General features: G+C 36.4%; 1 protein-coding gene across 1 annotated transcript in view; it reads right to left on the reverse strand.

The window, feature by feature from the left end:
- The window catches only part of LOC142317343 (zinc finger MYND domain-containing protein 10-like), a 92,400-nt gene that overhangs the window by 49,104 nt on the left and 16,140 nt on the right, over positions 1–27,156 (reverse strand). Inside the window, exons 5-7 of the mRNA XM_075353824.1 lie at positions 26,380–26,520; positions 18,947–19,071; positions 11,957–12,108 (exon numbers count right to left, since the gene is read on the reverse strand). Of these exons, the coding sequence (XP_075209939.1) occupies positions 11,957–12,108; positions 18,947–19,071; positions 26,380–26,520 (418 nt within the window). The remainder of the gene's footprint in view (positions 1–11,956; positions 12,109–18,946; positions 19,072–26,379; positions 26,521–27,156) is intronic.

Raw genomic sequence — 27,156 nt, forward strand, 5'->3', positions numbered from 1 at the left:
GGAACCAGTGCGAATCACGAGGGGTACGCTCGATGTTGTACTGATATCGGGATACTTACAGCTTGGATGGAGTATCGATGACTTGTTGGCGACGTTGGGGCGGATTCTGGACGGTCTCCCTGGCGTCGATTCAGAGTGCTGGCTGCTCTGGACGCTAACGCCAAAGTCTTCCGTCTGGGGTTCACCACTCACTGACCCCAGAGCCGCTGGTCTCGCACAGTTCGTTGAAGCCAGGAAAGTCTTGCTTAACGAGGCAGAACAACCGCCGACCTTGTCTCACAAACCGGGAGAAAGTTACATCGACGTCACCTTGGTGATCACTCTCCGCTGATCGGAGAGTGTCTGGAGCCGTCATGACCGCTGCTTCTGGACAGCCGTCTCTTAAACGCAGAGATTAACCAGGGAAAAAGTGGTGGTCCTCTGACCTTAGCATGCTGCGCGCAAGATTTAGGTCCGCTAGGAGAAGATACCAGCGTCGCCCCATAACGGGGATCATCGTGGATGACGTGCGCGCTGAGGGTCTGCGGATTTACCAAGGCGCCAGTAATGAGTACAGCTATGCCATCTATGCCAACTACGGCAGTAATGAGTTCATGCCATCAAGGAAGCCAAACTCAAGATTTGGCAAGATACCATGCATGAGTTGCAGCGCAAACCCAGGCAGCTAACTAAGACGTGTTATCGGCCAAAGCCATTGCACCTGCTGTCCAGTGTTCGATGCGAGTTTGGTGGTCGTGACCATACTTTAGAATCTGTGGCGTCTTACCAGGCGTTCTTGGATACTCTGTTTCCAGATGGTCCGGAGGATGAAGCAAAGTCGGCGTTAGGGCGGGTGAGACACCATTCCCTGGCGTACGGGCAATGGAACTTGCAGATATAGACCGAGTGGTTTCTCGAATGGCACTGAAAAAAAGGCATCGGGGATTGATACTTCCCGGATATTTTCTATCATCTGCTGCCTGTCATAAGAGAGCCGCTTGGCAGACTGTTCTCGGGGTGCCTAAACTGGGGTTGCTTTCCGACTTGTTGGAAGATGGCTTTGGTTAGCGTGCTTTCCAAGTCAGGAAAGGATCCGAGTGAGGTCAGCAGTTATCGACCCATCAGCCTCTTGCCGGTAATTGGCAAATTGCTTGAAAGGCTGGTTGTAGAACGGCTCTGGGAAAGCATCGATATGAACTCATTTCTTAATCGAGGCCAGTATGGCTTGACGAAAGGAATTAGCACTGAGGATTGCATCTTAAATTCTCTTGCCGAGGTGGAAAACGCCGTAAGTAAACATGTTTTGGCAATTTTTATTGATACAGATGCAGCATTTCCTTCCTTATGTTGGAGGGCTGTCCTCAATGTGTTGGAACGCCGCAATGTTCCCGTAGGCCTGCAGGCCGTAGTACGTGACTACTTGTCTGATCGCACGGGTTTGTTTAAGGATGCGCACCTAGTTGTTGAAAAGTTCGTCACCAGGGAAAATCCCCCACGGCTCCGTTCTCGGTCCCTTGCTGTGGAACCTGGTATTCAACGGATTTTTGAGACTGACATTCCCGGAAGGGGTCACGGCTCAGGCTTTCGCCGATGACTATCTCCTGTTAGTTCGTAGCAATTCACGACCGCAATTAAAAGACCGAGCGCAGACGGCTTTGTCAACCGTAGAGGGCTGGATGGACTAAAATTTAAGGATTTCTGTGCACAAGACGAAGTTTATTTTTCTGAAGGGTGCAAACAAATTATCATACAGTCGTAACCCCCGTATTAAGTATAAAGACTGTGTAATTAGCAAAGTTAGAGTTCATAAGTACCTAGGTGTTTTGTTTGATTAGAAGTTACTCTTTAGCAACACATTAGGCAAGTAGCGACGAACGCAGTCTCTGTGATGCTTAAGTGTAGGATTGCTAGAAAGGATTACGGGCTGTCGGGCGGTCATTTGTACATAGTGTACCTATGTTTCTTCAAAAGTATGACCTCTTACGCGGCGTCCGTTTGGGCGCATAGGTAGGAAAGAAATTAAGCACTTATTCAAAATTTAAGGAGTGCCCAGCGCAGAACCTTAATTGTATGCACTGTTATTTTTAAAACAACCTCCTACGAGACTAATACTCTATTGGGAAAGGCTCTCCCAGTCGATTTTGTGGTGAAAGTTGAGGCGACCATGAAGAAATTTCGAAGAGGCAGGGAGGCTGAGGTATCTGGGATGCGTTTTCGAGTTGGGCCTGTACCGGAGCGGAACGGTGATCTCAATGCACCGGTTCTTAGTTTCGAACTGTTGCCCATCTCCCGCCTGCGGAGGAGGCTTTACAGCCTCGCGATGGAAGCATGCCAGCAAGAATGGCACGCCAGGACTAAGGGAAGATCCTTGCATAGATTTATGCAGGACTCCTACCTCGCTGTTGTGGGAAGCTACCCGAGAGTTATGGCTGGCCATCAGGCAATTAAAGCTCCAAGCGCTTTAGTGTTTGTGGACACCACGTACTTGCTGGCATTCAGCGATCTAGGAGTGGCAGCGAATTTCTGACTCGAGATAAATTTAATTGATTGAATATCATATATATTTTAGTAGTTGACGGGATGCGCGTACCCATTTTAAAATATATGACTGACAAGTGAGCGGTGAGACACAAAGCAAGTGGTGAGGCGGGTAAAAAAAAAGAAACTGTTTTCTTCTTCTTATATTTGTATCCACACGAAATACAGTCAGTATGACAATGAGCGTCAAGGCGGCAATAGCTAAAGAACTAGTCAGGCTCAACGAAATTTCCTTACCAGAAAAATTGAACTGAAGGGTATAAATGGTTTATATGAAGCCGATTTTGTAGAGATGAGGCACGAAATCAAGGTGGATGTGGTCGGCCATCTTGAATTCTAAGATGGCGGACTGTCCGCCATCTCTGATTTGGCGTCCGTACTCCTATTTCCCCACTATATTTGTACAATATAAATCAATATACCACATTCGGATAAAAAAGCTTCGATCATCAAACGTTTTAAACGAACTCTGAAAACAACGATGAAGACAAAATTTACCGAACAGGGTACTTACAAGTGGTTAGATTTGCTACCGAAATTAATTGTTCAATACAACAATACCCGTCAGTGCACTATCAGAATGAATTCGAAAGATGTAAATAAGAAAGACAAAATTTACCGAACAGGGTACTTACAAGTGGTTAGATTTGCTACCGAAATTAATTGTTCAATACAACAATACCCGTCAGTGCACTATCAGAATGAATTCGAAAGATGTAAATAAGAAAATCGAAGATATCGATTTAAGACGATTAAATACGGTACTTTATCGAAAGCCTACTTTACCGAAATTCAAAGTCGGTGACCGACTATAAGCAAATTTAAAGACGTTCGCCAAACAATATTTACCGAATTGGACAAATGAAATATATAATGTACAAAACGTACACGACGATACACGTTCCTGTACTTACACGCTGATGGATACTCACGGTCAAATGTTGAGTGGTAAATTTTACGGTGAAGAGCTCACTAAAACTAACGTTAAAAATAACGTGTATTTAGTAGCGAAAGTCTTACGAAGAAATGGTGATAAATTGATTTTCAAGTGGCAAGGGTTCGACGGTAAGCACAACAGTTGGATAAATAACACGTATCTGGTACGGTGAACACGTCAGTCATAAACATGAGGTTGAAACGTCAAGTCGGTAATATTGCGCTCCAAAATTTCAATCAATATACTGGTGGAGGAGAAGGTGGCGGGGGGAAAAAACGACACGGACCTCTGTTACGAAACACAATCAGATGTATTATTTGCGGACCATATGATTGCGGTAAAACAAATCTTCTATTCAATTTGTTGTTGCCACTCGACGGCTTACAAAAATAAATTATGTTTTTTCCAAATCGCTGTACCAGGTCATGACCGGTATACCGCAGATCAGTTATTTTGCCTATTCTGAAAACGTCTATGTAATGGCTCCTGACGAGGCTAAACCGAATTCGATAATGATTTTCGACGGTGGCTTCCAAAAAACAACATAAGATTCATAAGTACTTTTCTATGGGACGTCACAATAACATCTATCTCACACAAACGTATTCTAATGTGGGTAAACACTTGGTACGCGACAATGCCAACCTACTTATTTTATTCGAGTACGACAATCTCAATTTTCGTCATATATAACGATCATGTAAACACCGATATGAAATTCGAACAGTTTAAAAGCCTATGTGGAAAAGTGTGGAAAACAAAACATGGATTTGTATGTGTGGATAAGGAAAGCGATATAGACAACGGTCGAGATCGAATAAGCTTTGATATCTTTGCGAAAGAGATCAATTGAGTTACAGCAGTAAGTATAAACAGCTACGAGGTCGGCATTCCGAACGCAAACGCGGTACACCTTAAAGAAAAACCGCAAAATACCCTATTCTCGAAATACTTTACCGAAAGTGAAAAGTTATGCGGCGACTGCGTTTGCCGACGGGTACACTACTGTGAAAATAAAGATAGAAGGCGTTGGCGTCATGTGAAACGATTAAATCGCGAATATCCTTTAGTGTTGCTATTGATTACTAGCGAAGGAAAGATTTTCAACAAGCGTACACGGTTAAAGTTTCTAGAAGAATGCGATAAATACGGACTGCCGATCAACTTCGTGATTTACGATAAAAACATGTTCAACACTACAGTCCGACATGGTTGGAACTTTATCTCAACATTTCGATCGTCACCGCAAATATATAAAAACCCATTATTGTAGCTAAGAAACCGACACGCGTCCATACATTATACAAATGTCTACATGCACATGTTAGAGTATGGTAGTCGACTTGGAGGAGCAAGATGTTGTATTGTGATAACAGAACGAACTACACCGATAAGATCACCTAAAACTTTGTACCGTCTGGCTACATCTTATGGACGAAAATGTTTTGTCGACAAGGCCTACGGAGTACAGTTTACCGACGATGTACCGGAAACCTTACCAATCAGACGTGAAGGGATACCCTTCGATATTGGTAGCAATAAAGCCCAGGCTCTCTTTTCCAGTGATTTCCTAAAGACAGCGTTACCAACATTACAATTACACGCCAATATATTCGGATTGAAATATAAAAATTAAAGCTGTGGTAGTGGTCTCTTTGAAATCCAAAACCAAGACTTGCTACGAAGTTGGTGTGAATATGAGGCGGCAAAGCCGGATGAATTTTGCCTATTCAACAGCTATTTGTTGAATCTATATTCCGCAAGGCGATCAACATCCGATTAGAAGATTTTCCCAAAAATCCATTGCAAAGACTACACAACATAATCGCTCGGTGGATGTGGATATTCCTTTGTGGGTTGGTATGTAAAAATATGTTTTATTTAAAAATGCCAGTACAAAACTCTTGATTCCATCTATTGAACAAGGTGTTACGCAGTATTACCGCGAATCGTGTATCGCAAGACGAGGACGCCCTGTAAGGATTAACATCTCTCTAATCGATGTTCGTTTTTTACAATGAAATAAGAAACATGCAATGTTCTTTAGATCTGTCGAAATAAAATAATGACGTGAATGGGATGTAATCGGTCATTACGATGTCGATCAAGTATGATGTTACACCGTCCACCTCGAAAAAGGTGGTTATGGAAATAGAATAAAAGATTCGATTAAAAGAAAACATCATGATATTACCCAAGGAATAATGGAGACGGATGAAGTCCTACAAACGCATTTGAAACAAACTGTCGACCTTTACGTGAGCTTCAGGAAACATTTAAACAAAATATGAAGAATGAAACAAAAAAGGATGAAGTTGGACAAGAACTAAAGCAGGAGGCAGATGATGAGGATGGAGTATCTACACCGACAGTTAGGAAAAGACTTTTTACACCGCAACCAATTCTTTAAACCTTACCGTCACCGGTAATAGTGCAAAGCATTACTTGGGCCAGGTCGTAACGGCTAAACGTAAGAAAATTGACAAATTGAAAACGTGTACGGAGTGAAAAACGTAAACGATCGGTGGACGATCGGAAAACAGGACGTTGTGTTCAAAGGAAATAAAATTGTTATCGATAAAAAAGTTAGAATGGAGCCGAAGGCTTATGTGTATCTTAGGGAGCATTAGATTAAAAAATGTATCGATGAAACTTGTTTGTTTAGCAAAGATAGAATGGTAAATGCCAAAAAAAGTGCTGTTACAAACGCTAAAATACCGGTAGATATATCAAATCTAACTACAATGGGTTGCGTTGTGAAATATCTGTTCAGATTTTACACATTTATAATGCAATATTTAGAGGATTTTTCTACTAACCTAATTTTCAAAATATTGATCGGGACGCGTTTGTGCAACTGTTAGACAATGTCAGGGTGCCTAGCAGCAAACAAGTCTAATAAAAAAAGATGAAGAAAGATTACAACAGGACGCACCAACAAACACAGATCTAAATAAAAATGAAGAGAGCTTACCGATCCTTCCTCCTGCATTTAATAAAGATAAGAAGAAGGACGATCTGTCTAAGAATGATCCGATCACGGTGGCTTTCAACTTTAAAGCCAGTTCAGCAATTATCAAACTGCCCTCGGACAGGTAAGTGTCGACTAACTGTCGAGCCTCCATCGCAACCCCGTAGAATGAAGACACCCACCTTCTGACGTTACCGGTCGCCACACCACACCCACCGTTCCTAGCCCTGAGGGGCTTTACTGGAGGTCGTCTTTAGACCCTCTAACTGATTACATCTCAAAGCCATCAGCCAGGCCTCGGTCGGGATGCCACCGACGTAAATGCTTCGGCAGACATTTGCATCAGTAAAATAAAAATCAAATTTTGTCTTTACAAAAGCCTCAAACGGACATCTTCACATCCATAACATCCTAACATAATTCCCTCAAACTAAGTGACAGAAACCGCGGAAGCGCGAACCCCACGCCTTGTACAGATTTGACACCACCGAATTCCGAGACTCCTTCTTTGAAAAGAATTTAGTCCGTGCGGACCGCACTTTTCGATCAAGCCATCAGCCCCAGAACCAGACCTCCCCATAGAAGGCTAAGCCCCAGAGACCTCCGGATTAGGGCCGACCAACACATCACTGTTCTTCACCATCCTCGACTTCGTGAGGAAGCGCCCAACCCCGTAGGGGAAGACACCCGCCTTGTGACGCTTCCGGTCGCCACCTCCCCCCCGTTCGTAGCTTTGATGCGCTTTAACGGGAGTGTTCTTTCGCCTTCCAACTTTTTACAAGTCACAGCAATAAGCCAGGCGCCCTGCACATCCATACCCCCATGGGGGAAGACGTCCATTTTGTGACTATTCCGGTCCCCCCCCCCCGCTTCTAGTTTCGTCAAAGCCCATTAGGGCTAGGAAGTCGAATTATTACTGTGAGGTGCAACTGCTTACACCTCACAGTAATAAGCCAGGCCTCGGTTGGGATGCCACCGACGTAAATGCCTCGGTAGACATTTACATCGGTGATTTTTTAACTCGGCTTTTCCCTTCGTTGTAGGCCTGATTCGGACATCTTGTGTCCTACATCGTTGCCCTCTGAACTAGCTAACCGAGTTCGCAGAACCACGAACCCCGTGTCTAATTCTACATTTTACAGAGCCAATTTGTAAATGTCGCTTAGATCGAGGTAATAGTAATAACAACAAACCCATAGTAATGTTGCCCGCAACAACGGAATTTACTTCTAGCTCCCTCAGTGAACTCATTTTCAGTTCATACCCCCTCACTTAGGAATAGCTGGACTCCGGTCTGGTCCATAAGGGGGTGGCGGACAGACCTCTATTCCCATTTAGCTTCATCGCAGAGCCCCGCGTGACATTTACTTCACTTAATACTATCGTCGAGATGTCGCTACAACCACGGCCGCATGGAATCGATACCCCGTAGTGCAGTCGCCATCTCACCGACAGTCGTGTATGTTCGTTCAAAAATTCTCTCGTCGAAACGACGCTACGCCACGATTGAATGGTCACCCGCACACTCGGTAGCGCAGTCGTCGCTCCGCCGACAGCTTAAATCCAGTTTTAATAACCACACATTCTATCTGACCTTTGCCCGATGCCAATACGACTACCTCCGGCCAATCAAGGCGCCCTCCACAGTCTCGCTCTCCCTGCACGGTTCCAACTACAGTTTTCCCGGCACAGCTCGACGCAGAGATTTCGGAAGGAATTTTAGTTCAATCCGCCGATGCACAAGGACGCTCCACAATCCTCATACAGACCTCCGAGATCTCCTTTGCTGAGACCTGCCAATTGACCTTCTCGGCTGGAAGGGTTCACCGGGCTACCAGCTACTAGGTACTTCGCCACAACCCACCGGGTTGGTCTAGTGGTGAACGCGTCTTCCCAAATCAGTTGATTTGAAAGCCGAGAGTTCCAGCGTTCAAGTCCTAGTAAAGCCAGTTATTTTTAGATGGATTTGAATACTAGATCGTGGATACCGGTGTTCTTTGGTGGTTGGGTTTCAATTAACCACACATCTCAGGATTGGTCGAACAGAGAATGTACAAGACTACATTTCATTTACACTCATACATATCATCCTCATTCATCCTCTGAAGTATTATCTAAACGGTAGTTACCGGAGGCTAAACAGGAAAAAGAAAGAAAAAAGGTACTTGGCCACATCGACCAAGTCGTCCAAACAACCTATAGATTGCTCCATAGCAGTTTAAATTAAATAGCACCGACTGAAACGCCAGGCACTACATTTTCAGCCTGAATGAAACTATCACCTATCTTAAGATCTGTTAAGCGTTCACAATCTCTTACACGAGCAAGGCCGTCCGTTCTCACAACCCGCTCGAGTAGTCTAAAATCTCCTAAGTCATATCACCGGCAAGGTCGGAGAGAATCGCTTCCCGAACCTGCCAGAGGATCTAGAAAAATTCTTTGGCCTCATGAACCTATGAAATGGGGGCACGATGCAACCGAGGAAACGTCCTTACTTAGCCGACAGTGGCACTGCTGCAACACACTACACGGCTGAGTAGCTCAAACTCCACAGAACCGCAGGTTGACTAACAGCCACTGATTGTTGTCGCCCCGACGATGTGAACATAGGCACGCTCTACTTCTAGAAAGCAAATTATCACTACCGGTAGCAGTAAAAACACAAGTTTTTTAGCACGGGGCCAGAACTTTTTAACTGCAGAACCCCCTATTTCTATTTCATATTATCGATAACATTTAATATAATGAGTTATTTTTTCCTTAATCCTTTCTTTATCCTTGTACAATATATAATCCATCCTTAAGATTAATGGTAATAGCCATCCCCCAGTTCATGAAAAAGTACAAAAATATTTCTATGGAACTGTGCGCTTCGCAGTTCCGTGGCGTGGTATTTGGCTGTTGTGCACATCTGCACATAGGAAGCTGCACACGAGGCTGCAAGGGAGAGACGTGCTGGTGGAAGGTAGTTTTTATTTACTCCACATGTGTATGGAATATTCCTTGTTCGTTCCCTTTTCTAGTTTAGTTGGTTGCAGAAATATGAAAGCGGTTTAGTTGTTTTTTCAGTAACAATCAAAAGATGGCAGTAAGCAAGGGCTCTTTGATTGCGTGTCCAAAAACACGCTGAAAGGGCAAAAGAGAATGTAATTAGTAAAACCTAATTACGTATGTTTCTGTGTACATTGAAATTTCAATTAAGGACTGTTGGACTATAGTGTTTTGAAGCAAACATTTTATTAAATTATTATTTAATAATACTAAAAAAAATTTGTATTAACATTTTATTATTTATTCAGTTAAACCCAATATGGTTTTTAAGCACAATGAGCTTAAAAACCGCATACCAGATTCTTGAATACGATAAAGTGTAGAATTAGATTATTATCCTGCTTCCCGCTATTCTATTAGATTCATTTTTATTTCGGTTCTTTTATTTTACAGAAAACTTTAACCATGGCCTTGAAAAGGCCAAGAAAAAAATTTTCTGGAGCAGCACCACCACTAATTTTAGCTACGCGCCACCACTGTTATGATAAAAAAAAGATATTTTTGTGACTGTAACATTATATACTTCACATCAAAAATGGGTAAATATCCTATTCTACAGGTAAAAAAGGAACTACTTCAACATTTGCCTGAATGGAAGACACGGAAAAAACTTTAATATATAAAATAAAAAATAGACTTTATTAAAGTCCATATCAATTATTTAAAATAATAAACTCACATTAAATAATATAAATATATATACTAGCCGCAGGGGATGCAATGGCACGCCTCTACAGGTAGGTCCTCCGGTCAGGTAGCCCTGGCAGGTGGCATCTCTGAATGCTATTATTAGATGTCCAAAATTGATTATCTCTTGTATAAAAATGGTTGTTTTTTTTTAAATGATGAAAATTGATTAAGGAAAAGTGAAAAAGGGTTCGTCAATGTTCAGTTAAGCACCCTTCCTCATTAGAAAATAAGTTAATCTAAATGGATAATTGATAGTACTTTCAGTATCGATTTGTTTGTATAGAAAATAGTTGTTTTATGATATGCTACAATATTGAACAGTAGTAAAATTTATAATTATTATTACTGTTATTTATTTTTTATAAGCATATCTTATGATTTTTTGACAGGTAGTATGTTCGATCATGTAAGCATGTTCTCAGCTAACGGGGACTAATTTGGAAGATAACAGTTCCAGCGTTCAAATCCTAATAAAGGTATTCAAATCCATATAAAAGTAACTACTTTTATATGGATATGAATACTAGATCATGAATACCGGTGTTCTTTGGTAGTTGGGTTTCAATTAACCACATACCTCAGAAATGGTCAACTGAGATTGTACAAGACTACACTCATACATATATCATCCTCATTCATCCTCTGAAGTAATATCTGAACAGTAATTCCTGAAGGCTAAGGAAAAAGAAAGCGCGCATACACACAGAAACACACAAACACAGGGAGGGATGGAGGGATGCAGGCAGATTGGGAGGGAGAGGGAGAGGGTGTGAGAGAGCGCAAGGGGTGAGGGAGATGAAAGAGGGAGGGAGATGAAAGAGGGAGGGAGATGGTGACAGGGGAGAGGGAGTGAGAGGGTGCCAAGGGAGGGGGAGACACACACACACACACACACACACACACACACACACATACACACAAATGCCCTTTAGTAGGGGAAGGATATTTCTACCACATTTACTTCTTTTTTTTATTTTTATGATCCTTCTCTGATAGAACGGTTTTCTTTTTTCAGGCAGATAATGAAATTGACAGCTTTTAAATTTACCTGACAATGTGCTGTAATTTGATATTGAGACAAAATATATTTGTGGTGTTTACAATTTCAGTTTGAAATTTTCTTTGTATAAGATTCATCTAAATTAATAAAATTGAATGGTCGCAATAAAAAAATTACACAAAGTGTAGCAAAAACCAAAAACACTGACACAAAAATGAAAAAAAAATCTAATTAATAACTTTACCAAATACTGTCTAGTGTAACATTACACTAGATTACCAAAGACACAAAATAACTGCATACACAGCTGTTTTATAAATAACCAACAAAGGTAGCCCTGCTAAACACAGTGTGACCAACTTAACTGATATTTTTCTCCAATGTGATGTTTTCATTAATTTTATACACTTAAAACTTTCTTATAATAAATTTAAAAATTATATATGATTAAAATTAAGCTTTACTTTAATTGTACAATATTAATATCTTCTAAATCCAGATAATATTAGTAAACCTTTCCTGTTTGTAAACCTCTCCAAGTCTGATACGTGTATACTTCGTACATAATAACTGAGCTACAATTGAAAGTTTCTTAATAACAGAAATGTTTCAAAGCTCCAGAAAGTAAAAACTATTTTCAAATATCTTTAAATAGATTCTGCTTCAAATAGACTAATTTTGTATATTATATTTTTTTAGAAAACTTGCATATTTATCTAAACTGGTTTAATAGACTATTTATAATCATATACTATAAAAAATATTTAGAATAATCATGTATTAAATATACCTTGAGAATCTGATTTCTTCTAAAATCATCAATTTCATAATTTTGTCGTGCTCTCTCATCCATCAAAATATGGCGCAATGCTAACCAAACTTGACTTTCTGTCACAGTGATAACTGATTCCTGATGTTTACCGATTCTTTTCCATTTACTATCTACAAATAAAACAAGGAAGGATTAAATTAGCTATAAACATATATTGTTTATGTTAATAATCAAATATCGTAAACAAAATATTGGCACTGAAAATCAAAACAGGTATGAATAAATACAATTCATTTTGGAAACTTTAAAATTTTTGTTTTCTTAAAAATGTATTTAATCTACATTCAAATATTCTAGTTAAAAATACAGACTTCACAATTAGTACATGAGAAAGCACTTATTTAGATGCTGTAGCTTGAATTGTTATTCCCTTCTTCAGAATTTCAGCATTCTTCCTAATTCTGCTGCTCCCCGACAGGGACTCTTACACTTATGACTAGGGGGGGGGGGAGGCGGTGGTATACCCATGGTCCTAGGCTCTGCAGCTTTCCTTTCCACTACACACAAAGCTGCTGAACACATTATACTATGCACACAATCTACACCAAGAACCACTACACAAATTACAACATATACCCAGTGATAGCTAAAATTATCACTCGATAGCTAATTATAACTCATAGCTAAAATTGGTGGGGCTGCTGCTCCAGAAAAGTTTTTTCTATGCCTTTTCAAAGCCATGGATAAAGTTTTCTGTAAAATAAAAGAATCGAAAAAAATGATTCAAATACAATAGCTGGAGGCAGGATAATAATCTAATTCTACCCTTTATCACATTCAAGAATACGGTACACGGTTATAGCCATATTTCTTTTAATAGAATAAAAAATAAAATGTTAATACATGTATTATTTTTTAGTATTATTAGATAATAACTTAATAAAATATTCGCTTAAAAATACTATAGTCCAACAATGCTTAATTTAAATTTCCATCTACACAGAAACAAATGCATAATTAGTTTTTACTAATTACCTTCTCTTTCATCCTTTCAGCGTGTTTTTGGACAGATTTGGCAATCAAAGAGCCCTTACTTTCTGCCACCTTCTAATCGCTACTGAAAAAACAACTAAACCGCTTTCATATTCCTTCCACCGACTAAACTAAAAAAGGAAATGAACAAGAAATCCATACACATGCAAAGTAAAAAAAAAAACTACCTTCCACCAGTATGCCAGGGTTGGCACAGCAGGAGTGATAGTGCTCTCTCTGCCTTGAAGCCTAGCGTGCAGCTTCCTATGTGCACATGCTTGCAACAGCCAAACACTGCTGGAACTGTGAAGCCACAACTGTCCATACACAAATTTTTCATAAACTGGGGTTGGCTACTGACATTAAGCTTAAGGATTATATGTTGTACAAGTATAAAGAAAGAATTAAAGAAAAAGGACTTGTTATATTAAATGTTATCAATAATATCAACTGGAAATAGGGGGGGTGCCTATATGCGAGCCGCCACTGCATATACTCTTTCACAACAACATCCTACCCTGTTTCTTCTTACATTTAAACTTGATGGTGTTGTGACATCTTACGAAATGCAATCTTACCTCAAGGTGGAAACTATCATGCCGATGGGTATTAACTCATTAGCGTTATTACAGCCATTAGGCTCTATATAGTGAGTCTCAAACGATGTCCTCTGAGCACCTGGGTGCCCAGTTGTATTTAGCTCTACCTCCAGTACACGTGTGCTCTGTTGGAGTGGACCATTATATCGCCAATACTCATGGAACCAAAATTACAAGTCCACAAAATACTAATATGATAGTTGGTGGTTCATCTGAAAAAACCACCAACTTTAGTCTTGTGAAGAAGCCTTGCTCAGCATTGTCCGACAAGGATAGTTCTGAACAAAATGTCAGTTTAAATGGTGACAAATTAAGTCTCCAATATAAGAACATCATATTTGTAGTTCTTTGAAATAAACAGGAAGGTTACTTCATAAGGTCTCCCCCCTTTCCTAATTAATAAAGTTGTAACAGGTTCAAGCGGTTCCACAAAGAACATCAGAAAATTACAAGACGGATCGATTCTGAATGAAACATTTATAATAATGAGCAGAGTCTATCTCTTTTACATCTTACTAATATGGATGACATAAATCATACAAGTGATTTGTGGCACACCGCGTTTACGTAATGGGGTGTGCTACAAAACGTTGAACAACTACAAGACAAAGGATAATTTTTTGCCATGACCTTCTGGATATGAATATTACGGAAATTGCTGATGAGCTTCATCCCCAGGAAGTAGTTGATGTTAAGTGAATAATGAAGTGGCAGAATGGAATGGAAGAACCAACACTTTATCTTAAATTGACTCTTAACCTTCCAGTACCACCGGAAAAAATAAAAGTTTGTTACCTGTCAGTTCAAGTACAACATTCATTCCTAACCCGTCTCGCTTCCGAGGTTTCTCAACTTTTAAAGAAGAGAAGGCAATTTTCAAAATATGTACGGAGCATCCTGACCTCATAGGGGAAACACCCTCTATTTGACGGTTTTGGTCGCTATGCCACCATCTCCGTACCTAGCCCTTATGGGGTTTACTTGAGATCATCTTCAGTACCTCGGTAATATTATGACATCTTTCAATAAAGTCTCAGCCAAGATACACATTTAGCCAAGTCTCAAACAAGACTGAGTGACTTTCTAAGAATAAACTATCCTTCCCAGCTGCACAAAAAGAATATAAAAAGCCACAAAACTCTCGTAACCTGGTTAAATAAGATTATTGCCATCGCTACATCAAGTAAAGCTCCTGAAAATGCAGGTATTCAACAGTACAGATCCTGCAATGAGCTGAAAAAACTTGTTCAGATGTTATCTGACCAGGTTGCTTTACTTACTGTAATTATTTCAGAGCTAATGAAGATGAATATGAAGTCGTTAGTAGCAGCTGGTGAAACTGACACTACTGGGATCCCTCTTAAGGTCTTCCCATCCCCAAAGTTTTACCTGTACGGACAGAAATAAATACAGCTGGCGGTAAACGATCTAATAAACTCCCTGTTAAGGAAGGCCACACAACTACCCTCTCTGGGATGTTGTCTGCGACTTCCCATTTTTCAAAATATTCCCCTCTATCACCTTGTATACTGGAGGATATGGTTGAGGAACCGCCCAACCCCAGGCAGGCATCAGAGTTTTTTTAAAATCAACATCTCAATAAAGAAAAACTGAATCCCTTAAAATTAATTTTTTCATATAATTATTTATCTGTAATTCTATCTATAACTATATTTATTTACAAGTGGAATATTAAGAGGTTTTCGGTCCCGTATTGAAGATGTTAAAAGTATTGATCCATGCACATGAATCATTAATAATGTGCTTCCAAAAAACACACCTTCTATAATATGCTGCAGAAACATTCAGAGGCTATTGGTGTGAGAGATATGACTGTCTGGTAGGCAGCAGAGAAATTGTGGAGTTGGTCATGCAGAATGAGGTGTCGGCTACAAGGACACCACCAGCTACCCTCATTCCTGCTATTCCTGTAAAAAACTCTATCCCCTTAATATTGCATATCTACAATTTGTATCTCTCACCAAACTCTGAGTTCAATACTCTAGATATATCAAATCTCCTAGCAGCAGATTCCATCGTCTAATTTTTGCATGCATCAGGTACATCTCAATGTAACAGATCAATGTTATTCAGAAATGCTGTTATATCTTAGAAACAATCTTCTGATTTTCAAAATTCTAACGAAGTATTTACTACAATAATACAAAATCACGATTGAACCAAACAGAACAAAAATTGATTGATATACTCAAAAAAATTTAATGGCCTGCGCTAAGCTGAGACCAGTTTAAGCACGGTGAGCTCCTACAAAAGTTTTTGTAGAATTCGATGATGATATGATTACAGGTAATGCTGTTGACATCGGATTGAGGATCGAGCCCATCAAAATTTGATGCTTTAGGAGGACAGAGTAAAGTGGAACGGCATATGCTGCCACTAATATTGTGCTGGGCTTTGACAGTGCATAAACTACAAGGGACTACCCTAGATAAAGCTGTCGTAGATCTGAGCACTCGCATCTTTGCCAAGGGTCAGGCCTACAAAGCAATGAGTCGCACGAGACAATTGGAGAGTTTAGCCATTAGTTGTTTGGATCCCAGAAAACTGTTTCATGATCCGGTTAATAAAAAGACTCTCAAGGAACTCAATAGCTTGAGAAATCTGTAAGTTTACATTGGTATACGCAAATTAAATAAATAAACTGAAATGCTTACAATTCATTCATTTGGCTTAGTACATTAAATACGTTATAATCAAAAGTTTTCAAATTGTGAATTTTTCTCGATGATCATAAAAAAATTATAAAGATAAAAACCACGACTGCCAAAATAAAAACATCCCTTTCGGCACGCTGGAAGGTGAAGGTAGATTTCACTATTGCTAAGTAGGGGATAAAAATTAATTAAGAAAAACTTCAAATTTACTCAATACTACAATGGTTACACGTCAAAAAAAGTTTCACATGTTTAGCATTTTCTTACAATTCTAGCAAAATTTTGGTCATCCCTTGCCGTAAGGGTTGGTCATATCAAAAATTGTTTCAGACAAAAGTTTTAGGTAATCTTTAGAGGACTAATGAACATGTTAAACTGATTTGATACTGTGCCTATTAAGGGAGGTATGATTTTTTTTTTGTCTTCAAAACCCAATTTTTTCCACCCTCTGGGCCAATGGTTGGTAATATAAAAAAACTTTACTTAGATAAGTTTTAGGCCCTTATCAAAAGAATAGTAGGAACCTTAAACGAATTCGATATTTTAATTAATAAGAAAATTATACCGATTTTTTTTTTTTTTTCAAAAAAGCCCCCTATTTCCATCCCCATTGTCCAATTTTGCCTGTTAACGAATTCGACTGAAATTTTGGGTCGTTATATTTTATGTATCAATTTGAAAGTGATTGGCGGAAAATTCCGGCACTTATCATGTCCACAAGAAAGTGAAATATAAATAAATGCAAATACAAACTTTTGAACTGACGGTGGTTTTGGGGTCTGGAGAATGTGAAACGTGAAGATATGTTGAAATTTTCTGGAAGTCGAATCATGGTACCCATTACAATAGATAGCTTTCTTATGAAATCTACCTACACCAAATAAATTAAACTAAAACATAAATCAAACTAAAAAAAAGAAAATTAGGTATGGAAATAAAAGACTAAACATCATTATGCGGTGTTTAGTTAAATAAAATAAAGGGTAACCAATTAACTTTCAGACAGCTTTAATTTGTTTAAATATATTTTCATATTTTAGAAATAGCAGGCATTTAAGGTTGTCTAATGATTAAATTCTCACTAGCTCTTACAAGAAAATTTTGTCCTTCGATGAAAATATTTAAATGCAATCACAGTGGCAGCTCGCATATAGGCACTGTGGCACTGCAGCACCCCCTACTTCCACTTGATATTATCAATAACATTTAATATAATTAGTCCTTTTTTCTTTATACTTGTACAATATATAATCCTTAAGCTTAATATGTCAGTAGCCATCCCCCAGTTAATGAAAAAGATAAAAAAATATTTGTATGGAATTGTGTGATTCAGTTCCAGCAGCATGGTGTTTGGCTGTTGTGCTCATGCACACATAGGAAGCTGCATGCAAAGCTGTGAGGAAGAGAGACCCGTGTCGCTCCTGCAATGCCGAGCCTGGTGTGCCGGTGAAAGGTAGTTTTTTTTACTCCACATGTGTATGAAACGGTCCTTCGTTCCCTTTTCTAGTTTAGTCAGTGGAAGGAATATGAAAGCAGTTTAGTTATTTTTTCAGTAGCAATTACAAGATGGCAGAAAGTATGGGCTTTTTGATCACCAAATCTGTTCAAAAACACACTGGAAGAGCGAAATAAAAGGTAATCAGTAAAAACTAAATACGTATTTGTTTCTGTGTACATAGAATTTAAATTAAGCGCCGTTGGACTATAGTGTTTTTAAGCAGAGATTTATTAAGTTATTATCTAATAATACTAAAAAATATTATCTGTATTGAGATTTTATTACTTATTCAGTTAAACCGAATAAGTTTTTCAGTACAATGTGCTTAAAAATCGTGTACCGTATTCTTAAATGTGAGAAAGTGTAGAATTAGATTACTTTCCTGCTTCCAGTTATTCTACTTGTTTCGTTTTTTTTTCAGTTCTTTTATTTTACAGAGAATTTTAATTATGGCCTTGAAGAGGCCCAGTAAAAATTTTTCTGGAGCAGCACCTCCACTAATTTTAGCCACGAGCTGCCACCGATTAAAAGAATACTGTACAAAATAAAGGAAGTATTATGATCGAGAAAAATTTCAGATTTCTATGGAAATATCCATTTTGACCATCCCTGAATCCATTTTGACTAATTTTGGTGTGTCTGTACATATGTATTTCGCACAACTCAAAAACAATTAGCCGTAGGTTGTTAAAATGTTGGTTTTAGGACTGCTGTAACATCTAATTATGCAACTTCCCTTTTGATTGCAATCGACTGAAGCCAAAAGAATGATCCAAAATAATTTTTTTCATTACTGCAGTAATAAGCCCTTATTCAAAGAGTACTTAATAAGTGGTACTTATTTTGATCAGTTCCAGAATTATGGCCAAATGAAATTTTAATTATTGAAATATTTGGATCTTATCAGAAGAAGAGACATCGGTTCAAATCAGACTTCATTTCCTTTTTTTTAACTTTTTTTTTTTATTTAAATACATTGATTTATTAATAATTATTAACCTGTGATTGTAAACAAATTTACGATAAATAATAAATTCAATTATAACAAGAAAAAAATATCAGAAGTTATTAATGAAATAAAATTTTATGTGCTTTTAAAAATGTGTATATTTAATTTAATAGGCATACAAGGAAGTCATGTGGTGTCCACATCAAATTTTTATTAATATTATTCATTAAAAGATACACTAATTGCTGAAATTACCGTTAAATTTATACATGCGTCCTTTTTCATCCCATTTCGTCCATGGAGATAGTTCGATAAGTTGACAAAACAGAAGCGGAACATCATGCCGTTGATAAATTCGTGTAGTTATGGCCAGTGGAAGGCTGAAATGTCATTTAAATAGCAAATAAATATTTTGGTGAAGTAATCACTCTACTCATAATAAGTGTTATTCTAATATTAAACTTTAATTTAGATTTCATCTACAATTCTACAATTATTTATGGATTAAATTTTTTTTCAAGATACGAAGTAAATAATATAATAAACAAAAACTATATTTAACTGCTGGTACCTAAGAAAACCCGACAATTACAACCATTAATTACCTGTTTTTTGTTCTACATATTATAATATGAAATGATTTATATAAGATGTTCAGTATGATGAAATTAATGTAAGAAATTTCTAGAAATACTTCTTTTTTTTTTAATGATAAAAATTGATATAAGGGAAGTTAAATTAGAAATTCAACTCCTGAAATTGATACTAACGAATCGGGATTTTCCGGTAATGATCGGTACATTCCGGTCCTCTTGTTGGGTTATTAGTTTATAAAGAAAAACAATCACAAAAAAAACAATCATAAAAAAATAAGTAAAAAATTTTTTAAAAACCACTCTTAAATTAAACCCATTAAAATGTAAAAAAAGTAATTTTAGGACGGTATCTCAGAATGGATTTGACAGCAAGCTTTGATGGTGATGTGTAACATTATGAGAGAGTCATAGCTTCAAATTTTAATCTGAAACTATGACTTATAAATTATATTTTTACCTTTTAGTGCATTTAATTTATGAACGTTTTAAATTTTTATTATATATTTTTTATTTTCTACTTTTTAATCTACATAAGTGTATATTTTACAGTTGCGCTGGCGCACATCTTTGAGCGTATTTAGCGAAAGATAGAATCAGTACGTTTAACGGTGAGCGAGTGCAATCAAAACATAGGACTAAACGATTTAATTTCTGGATAACCAAGATCCGGTCGATCAAGAGTGTACCCGATACGTTAAACAGTTAACGCTAGACCTGGTGATACATACACCGTTTGAATCGTGAAAATCGGACTAGCGGGACACTTAAAAATATGAAAATGATTAGTTCGATTGATTAGAACAGTTTAAAAGTGGTCTTTTTTGAAGTTATCATATAAGCACTAAAAATGCTGACATTCCAGGTCTGTCGAGAATACAACTGCAGGTAATATTGAGAAAATCCATGAGATAGTTATGGAGAACATAAGACTGAAAATACATGCCTGCTTTTTGACAATAGGCATCTCAAATGAGCGGGTTCATAATACTTTACACAAATATGTACTTGTGTAAAAACTGTCTGTAAGATGGGTGTGGCATTTTCTTAAAATCTATCAAAATTTTTACCCAGTAAATATTTCTTTGCAGGCTTTTTGAACATAATTGAGAAAATTTTTTTTGCTGTTTTATAACAGTTGATGAAACTTGAATTTATCACTGCTGACCTGACAATTCAAGCAGTGCGTTACACATATGAGAACTTCCTTCAAAAAAGGTAGAGGGTGCTTTCTTTTGGGACGCTCGTGACAGCAAAATCTTTATTGTCTTTTTGGAGAAAAGAAAAGCTGTAACCAGATAAAATTTTATATTTTTACAGATGGTTTAAATAAGGAAATACAGAAAAATCAACCACACTTGATGGAAAAGACTGTTCTTACTCACCAAACCAGTGCATTAGCTCACTCTTCTGTAATTGTGTCAGCAAAATGTTTTCATATTCTCTTTACTCGTCACATCTTCATAACAGCACTTTCAAATTATTATTTTTTTTTCAGATATCAAGAAATAGCTTGTTGAAAGCGAATTTACATGAAATGATGAATTTCCTACCAGACCATTTGTTATTTCTCAATTTTGAAGTTGTCTATATACATCATATTTTAAGAATAAGTTCAAAAAACTTAAGCATCATTGAACTAAATGTACAGTTTTAAACAGAAATTATGTTGAGAAATAAAAAGGAAATACTTTTTTCCCCAAAAAATAATTCATTTAAATATTTTTTTAAAAATACTACTAGATTCATTTTCATAATTTTTAAAGGAATCATTTTTTTATTACTAAGCCCTTAAAAAAAGCTTAGCTTTTAAGAATATTAGTAAAAGATCTAGAATACTTTATCAAAAAAAACACAGAAATAACTGAATACTGGGTATTAATATGTTTAATTTGCTATTTATTTAGCAAGCATCATCATATTTTAAAAACAGTTTATGATAATTAAAATTTCAAATCAGATCATCATTTTTATAATTTAATTTTTATTCATATCATAAAATTAAAACAATTTGAACTGTAAAATTTTAACAGTTAAAAACTGTTAAATAATTTATTTTTTAATTGAAAAAACTTTCTTAGACTTTACCCTAAAAAAATATAAATGATTAAATGTAACGGACTGAAAATAAATTTTAACATAGTAATAGACATAACAAATAAAACAGACAAAAGTAATAAGTAATTTGAAAGTGATTATAAACAGTTCTAAAAAATGACAAAAAGAAATATATTGATTGCATAGATCATTCGGTGGAATTTAGAGAAGCTTGAGGAAGAGGAGGTAAAGAAGATTTTTGAGGAGGACATTGCAAGAGGTCTGAGTAAAAAAGATAAGGTAGAAAATGTAGAAGAAGAATGGGAGAATGGTAAAAAGGAAATTCATAAATCAGCAGAAGCAAACTTAGGCGGAATAAAGAGAACTGGTAGAAAACCTTGGGTTTCAGACGATATATTGCACCTGATGGATGAACGTAGAAAATATAAGAATGATAGTGATGAAGAAAGTAAAAGGAACTATCGGCAATTAAGAAATGCTACAAACAGGAAGTGCAAACTGGCGAAAGAAGAGTGGATTAAAGAAAAGTGTTCAGAAGTGGAAAGAGAAATGAACATTGGTAAAATAGACGGAGCATACAGGAAAGTTAAGGAAAATTTTGGGGTACATAAATTAAAATCTAATAATGTGTTAAACAAAGATGGTTCACCAATATATAATACGAAAGGTAAAGTCGATAGATGGGTGGAATATATTGAAGAGTTATACGGATGAAATGAATTAGAAAATAGTGTTATAGAGGAAGAGGAAGTTGAGGAGGATGAAATGGGAGAAACAATACTGAGATCTGAATAAGAGAGCATTAAAAGATTTAAATGACAAAAAGGTTCCTGAAATAAAAGGAATACCTGTAGAATTACTGCGCAGTGCAGGTGAGGGAGCGATTGATAGATTATACAAACTGGTGTGTAATATTTATGAAAATGGGGAATTTCCGTCAGACTTCAAAATAAGTGTTATAATCATGATACCAAAGAAAACAGGGGCAGATAAATGTGAAGAATACATAACAATTAGTTTAACTAGTCACACATCAAAAATCTTAACTAGAATTCTATACAGAAGAATTGAGAGGAGAGTGGAAGAAGTGTTAGGAGAAGACCGATTTGGTTTCAGGAAAAGTATAGGGACAAGGGAAGCAATTTTAGGCCTCAGATTAATAGTAGAAGGAAGATTAAAGAAAAACAAACCGACATACTTGGCATTTATAGATCTAGAAAAGACATTCGATAACGTAGACTGGAATAAAATGTTCAGCATTTTAAAAAAATTAGGGTTCAAATACAGAGATAGAAGAACAATTGCTAACATGTACAGGAACCAAACAGCAACAGTAATAATTGAAGAACATAAGAAAGAAGCCGTAATAAGAAAGGGAGCCTGACAAGGATGTTCCCTATCTCTGTTACTTTTAATCTTTACATGGAACTAGCAGTTAATGATGTTAAAGAACAATTTAGATTCGGAGTAACAGTACAAGGTGAAAAAATAAAGTTGCTACGATTTGCTGATGATATAGTAATTCTAGCCGAGAGTAAAAAGGATTTAGAAGAAACAATGAACGGCATAGATGAAGTCCTACGCAAGAACTATCGCATGAAAATAAACAAGAACAAAACAAAAGTAATGAAATGTAGTAGTAATAACAAAGATGGACCACTGAATGTGAAAATTGGAGGAGAAAAGATTACGGAGGTAGAAGAATTTTGTTATTTGGGAAGTAGAATTAATAAAGATGGATGAAGCAGGAGCGATATAAAATGCCAAATAGCACAAGCTAAACGAGCCTTCAGTAAGAAATATAATTTGTTTACATCAAAAATTAATTTAAATGTCAGGAAAAGATTTTTGAAAGTGTATGTTTGGAGTGTCGCTTTATATGGAAGTGAAACTTGGACAATCTGAGTATCTGAAAAGAAAAGATTAGAAGCATTTCAGCGGTGCTATAGCACCGCTGAAATGCGGTGCTATAGGAGAATGTTAATAAAAATCAGACGGGTGGATAAAGTGACAAATGAAGAGGTATTGCGGCAAATAGATGAAGAAAGAAGCATTTGGAAAAATATAGTTAAAAGAAGAGACAGACTTATAGGCCACATACTAAGGCATCCTGGAATAGTCGCTTTAGTATTGTAAGGACAGGTAGAAGGGAAAAATTGTGTAGGCAGGCCACGTTTAGAATATGTAAAACAAATTGTTAGGGATGTAGGATGTAGAAGGTATACTGAAATGAAACGACTAGCACTAGATAGGGAATCTTGGAGAGCTGCATCAAACCAGTCAAATGACTGAAGACAAAAAAAAAAAGGTAAATCGGTTAGCCTTTCATCCGCAGGTTCAAGACAAAAAACAAAAGATTACAGTAATTCATAAGGTGGTTTATCTATACCGTAACTGTAAAAAGAAAGACAGTATTATTTCCTTAGTCCAATAACAGAGGTGAACTGCATAGTTGTTATATTTTGTAAACAGATCCATATCCACAGTATTTAACAAACATAGCGTTTTTCTTTTAAAAAAATGCAAGGCACGTTTCAAAAATAAGAAGTGATTAATTCATTAAAAAAAATTAAGACAATAAAAAACTTATTACTGTTTATTATTCTCGATTTCAACTCTGTAACTGTCCTTGAACAACTAAAAGCCAAGCCGCTATATAAGAGACAACATGGTAGTCATTAATGTGGAGTCCAGACAGCAAAAAGATGATAAATAAGTAGTTTCCATCAGTATTAATGAATCTTCTCAACATTGTGTGAGGTATCTTATCATAAATAAGAGCAATTCCTGACAACAACATCCTGCATTGCCATTTCTGAATCATACCTTAGTTTGAAAGTGTTTCACAGTACACTTTCCTTCCATTGTGATTGTTGTTTTTAGGGTAATTAAAACTAGCAGTAGAGCATCTTTTTTTATCCCACCACAATCTTCTGAGATGACTTTTTGGCTTTGATGAACTTTGACATATAAAATCTATGTTTCATCACAAGATATGACGTAGGATAAAACTTTCCCCTCGCTCTTGTAACAGACTGAAAATATATGCATAGATGCCATTCTTTAATTATTGTGCACAACAATAATATTCAGAACCCACCTTTCATACGATCAATGATAGCCTAGTTTTACAGTAACCATTCTGTACAACATACTCTGTGAAATGTATGGAAATTTTGTTAACAAGAACACTAGCTAAAAAGCATCAGTTTTCTCAAGAATTTGTATTCAATTAGGTTATAGTTCTAAAAACACACGCTCAGTGGCAGCTCGTAGATAAAATTAGTAGGGGTGCTGCTCCAGAATATTTTTTTCTGGACCTTTTCAAGGCATGGTTAAAGTTTTTTGTAAAATAAAACAATCAAAAAAAAAAAAAATGAATCAAATAGAATAGCTGGAAGCAGGATAATAACCTAATTCTACACTTTAGAATAAGGTACACAATTTTTAAACACATTTTGCTTAAAAATTGGGTACTTGCGTATTAACGCCACCGCAGCTACAGCTTTATTTAAAAACAAAGTAGTCAATTGGATTTCGGTGGAAAATGGGCCGATATAGAGTTTAACATAGATTCAAAACAGTCTCTTTATTAATTTTAATAAATGGTTATTTATATTTATTTATTTTATAAATATAATTTAACCAAACTTAACCTACGCTCGCTAACCTTGACTAATTAACAGGAGTGTTTTGATTATTTAAATAATAAATAATTGCAATAATTACTGAATTTATTAAATAAATACTCAACAAATTACGGTGTTAATTAGTCAAAGTTAGAGAGCGAAGCGAGCATAGGTTAAGTTTGGTTAAATTATATTTATAAAATAAATAAATATAAATAACCATTTATTATAATTAATAAAGAGACTGTTCATTTTCCACCGAAATCTGATTGACTACTTTGTTTTTAAATAAAGCTGTAGCTGCAGTGGCGTTAATACGTAAGTACCAAAAATTGTATTTGGTTTACCCAAATAAATAATAAAAGTATCAATACAGATAATATATTTCAGCATTATTAGATAGTAACTTAATAAAATTTTCGCTTAAAAACACTATAGTCCAATGGTGTTTAATTTAAATTTCTATGTACACAGAAACAAATACATAATTAGTTTTTACACTAATTACCTTCTCCTTTGCCCATTTCATCCAGCATGTTTTTGGGCAGATTTGGCGATCAAAGAGCACTTGCTTTCCACCACCTTCTGATTGCTAATGAAAAAACAACTAAACCGCTATCGTACTCCTTCCACCAACTAAACTAGAAAAGGGAATGAACAAGGAATGTTCTATATACATGCAGAGTAAAAAAAAAAACTACCTTCCACCAACACACCAGGGTTGGAACTGCAGGAGTTACAGTGCTATCTCTCCCTCGCAGCATCGCGTGCAGCTTCCTACATGCGCATGCATACAACAGCCAAACACCACACACTGGAACTGTAAGCGCACAGTTCCATACAAAGATTTTTGTATCTTTTTCATAAACTGGACAATGGCTACTGACATTAAGCTTAAGGATTATATATTGTATAAGTATAAAGAAAGAATTAAAGAAAAAGGACTCATAATTAAATGTTATCAATAATATCAAGAAATAGGGATGCTGCAATTCCACAGTGCCTATACACGAGCTGCCACTGCACAACCCTTCCACTCCTCTCTTCTTTATGAACTTATCACGCTTCACTATAACCACATGAATTTTGGAAACATTTTAGAGAAACTGAATCACACTTTGAATTACATAACTGATGGGATGTTTACTGTTGAATGCATCACTAACCACTGCCAATGTTAAGGCAAAAATAAACTGTGACAGAACAACAATAGCTAGCAAACGAACCGGTTTAAACTAACCTACTGCATAGAGATATTCATTATTGCAAGCATCTTTTATTATCAACTGTTTCTTACTTTTGAAACATGTCACCTCATATCTAGTAATAAAAATATAAACAAGAAATACTGCTTAATATTTAAAAATCAACCACATGAACAAAATATATATTCTTTACTTTAATTCACCTGTTTAAATTTTCAACCATGTAACGTAGCACTGACACACATCTTGTTCCAATATCAAATGCCACAGACTTTTCTTTTTTCTGCAAGTCTTCTACTACTGACAAGTCTTGAATTTCAATATCAAGATCCACATATTTATAACTAAACAAATATATAAAAATTTACAGATAAAATATTATCAAATAAAATAACAAACAAAATCTATAAATTTCCAAGTAAAATTCCTCAGCTAACCTACTTTATTTCATTGTTTTCAATGAATTCAAAATTATTTATCAAAATTTTCAGTTTTTCTGAGAGAAAAATAAGTGCTACAAAAATATAACAAGGACAGATCCAGTATCATTTAATCTTATGAGTATACAACAGTTTGTAAAAATGTAGCACTGGGCTTATTAAACATTATTAATCTGCAGTTTTTTAAGATTGCCAAGTAATAAATGAGATGTGACCAAAAAATAACAAGAATTTATAAACTCTGCCTGCCACATCTTTTCAACAAAGTTTTTTTCCTAACCAATGGCAACACTGTCATCGTTATTGATAATGCGTATCAATATTTTTAGTCATATTAGATGCACAGTTCAAATTTGGCACCTGGGTAATTAGGTTGTATTTTATTATTACTGATTTATTTTATTTAAAAATGATGGAAAAAGAATATGCATTAAAAATGTTATAATGTACAGTGGAAGATGTTAAAAATTTTTGATCAGGATGATATATCAAGACCAGGGGATTTTTTTGTCTTCAGTCATTTGACTGGTTTGATGCAGC

This window comes from Lycorma delicatula, chromosome 1, assembly GCF_047948215.1.
Source record: "Lycorma delicatula isolate Av1 chromosome 1, ASM4794821v1, whole genome shotgun sequence".
NCBI lineage: Eukaryota > Metazoa > Arthropoda > Insecta > Hemiptera > Fulgoridae > Lycorma > Lycorma delicatula.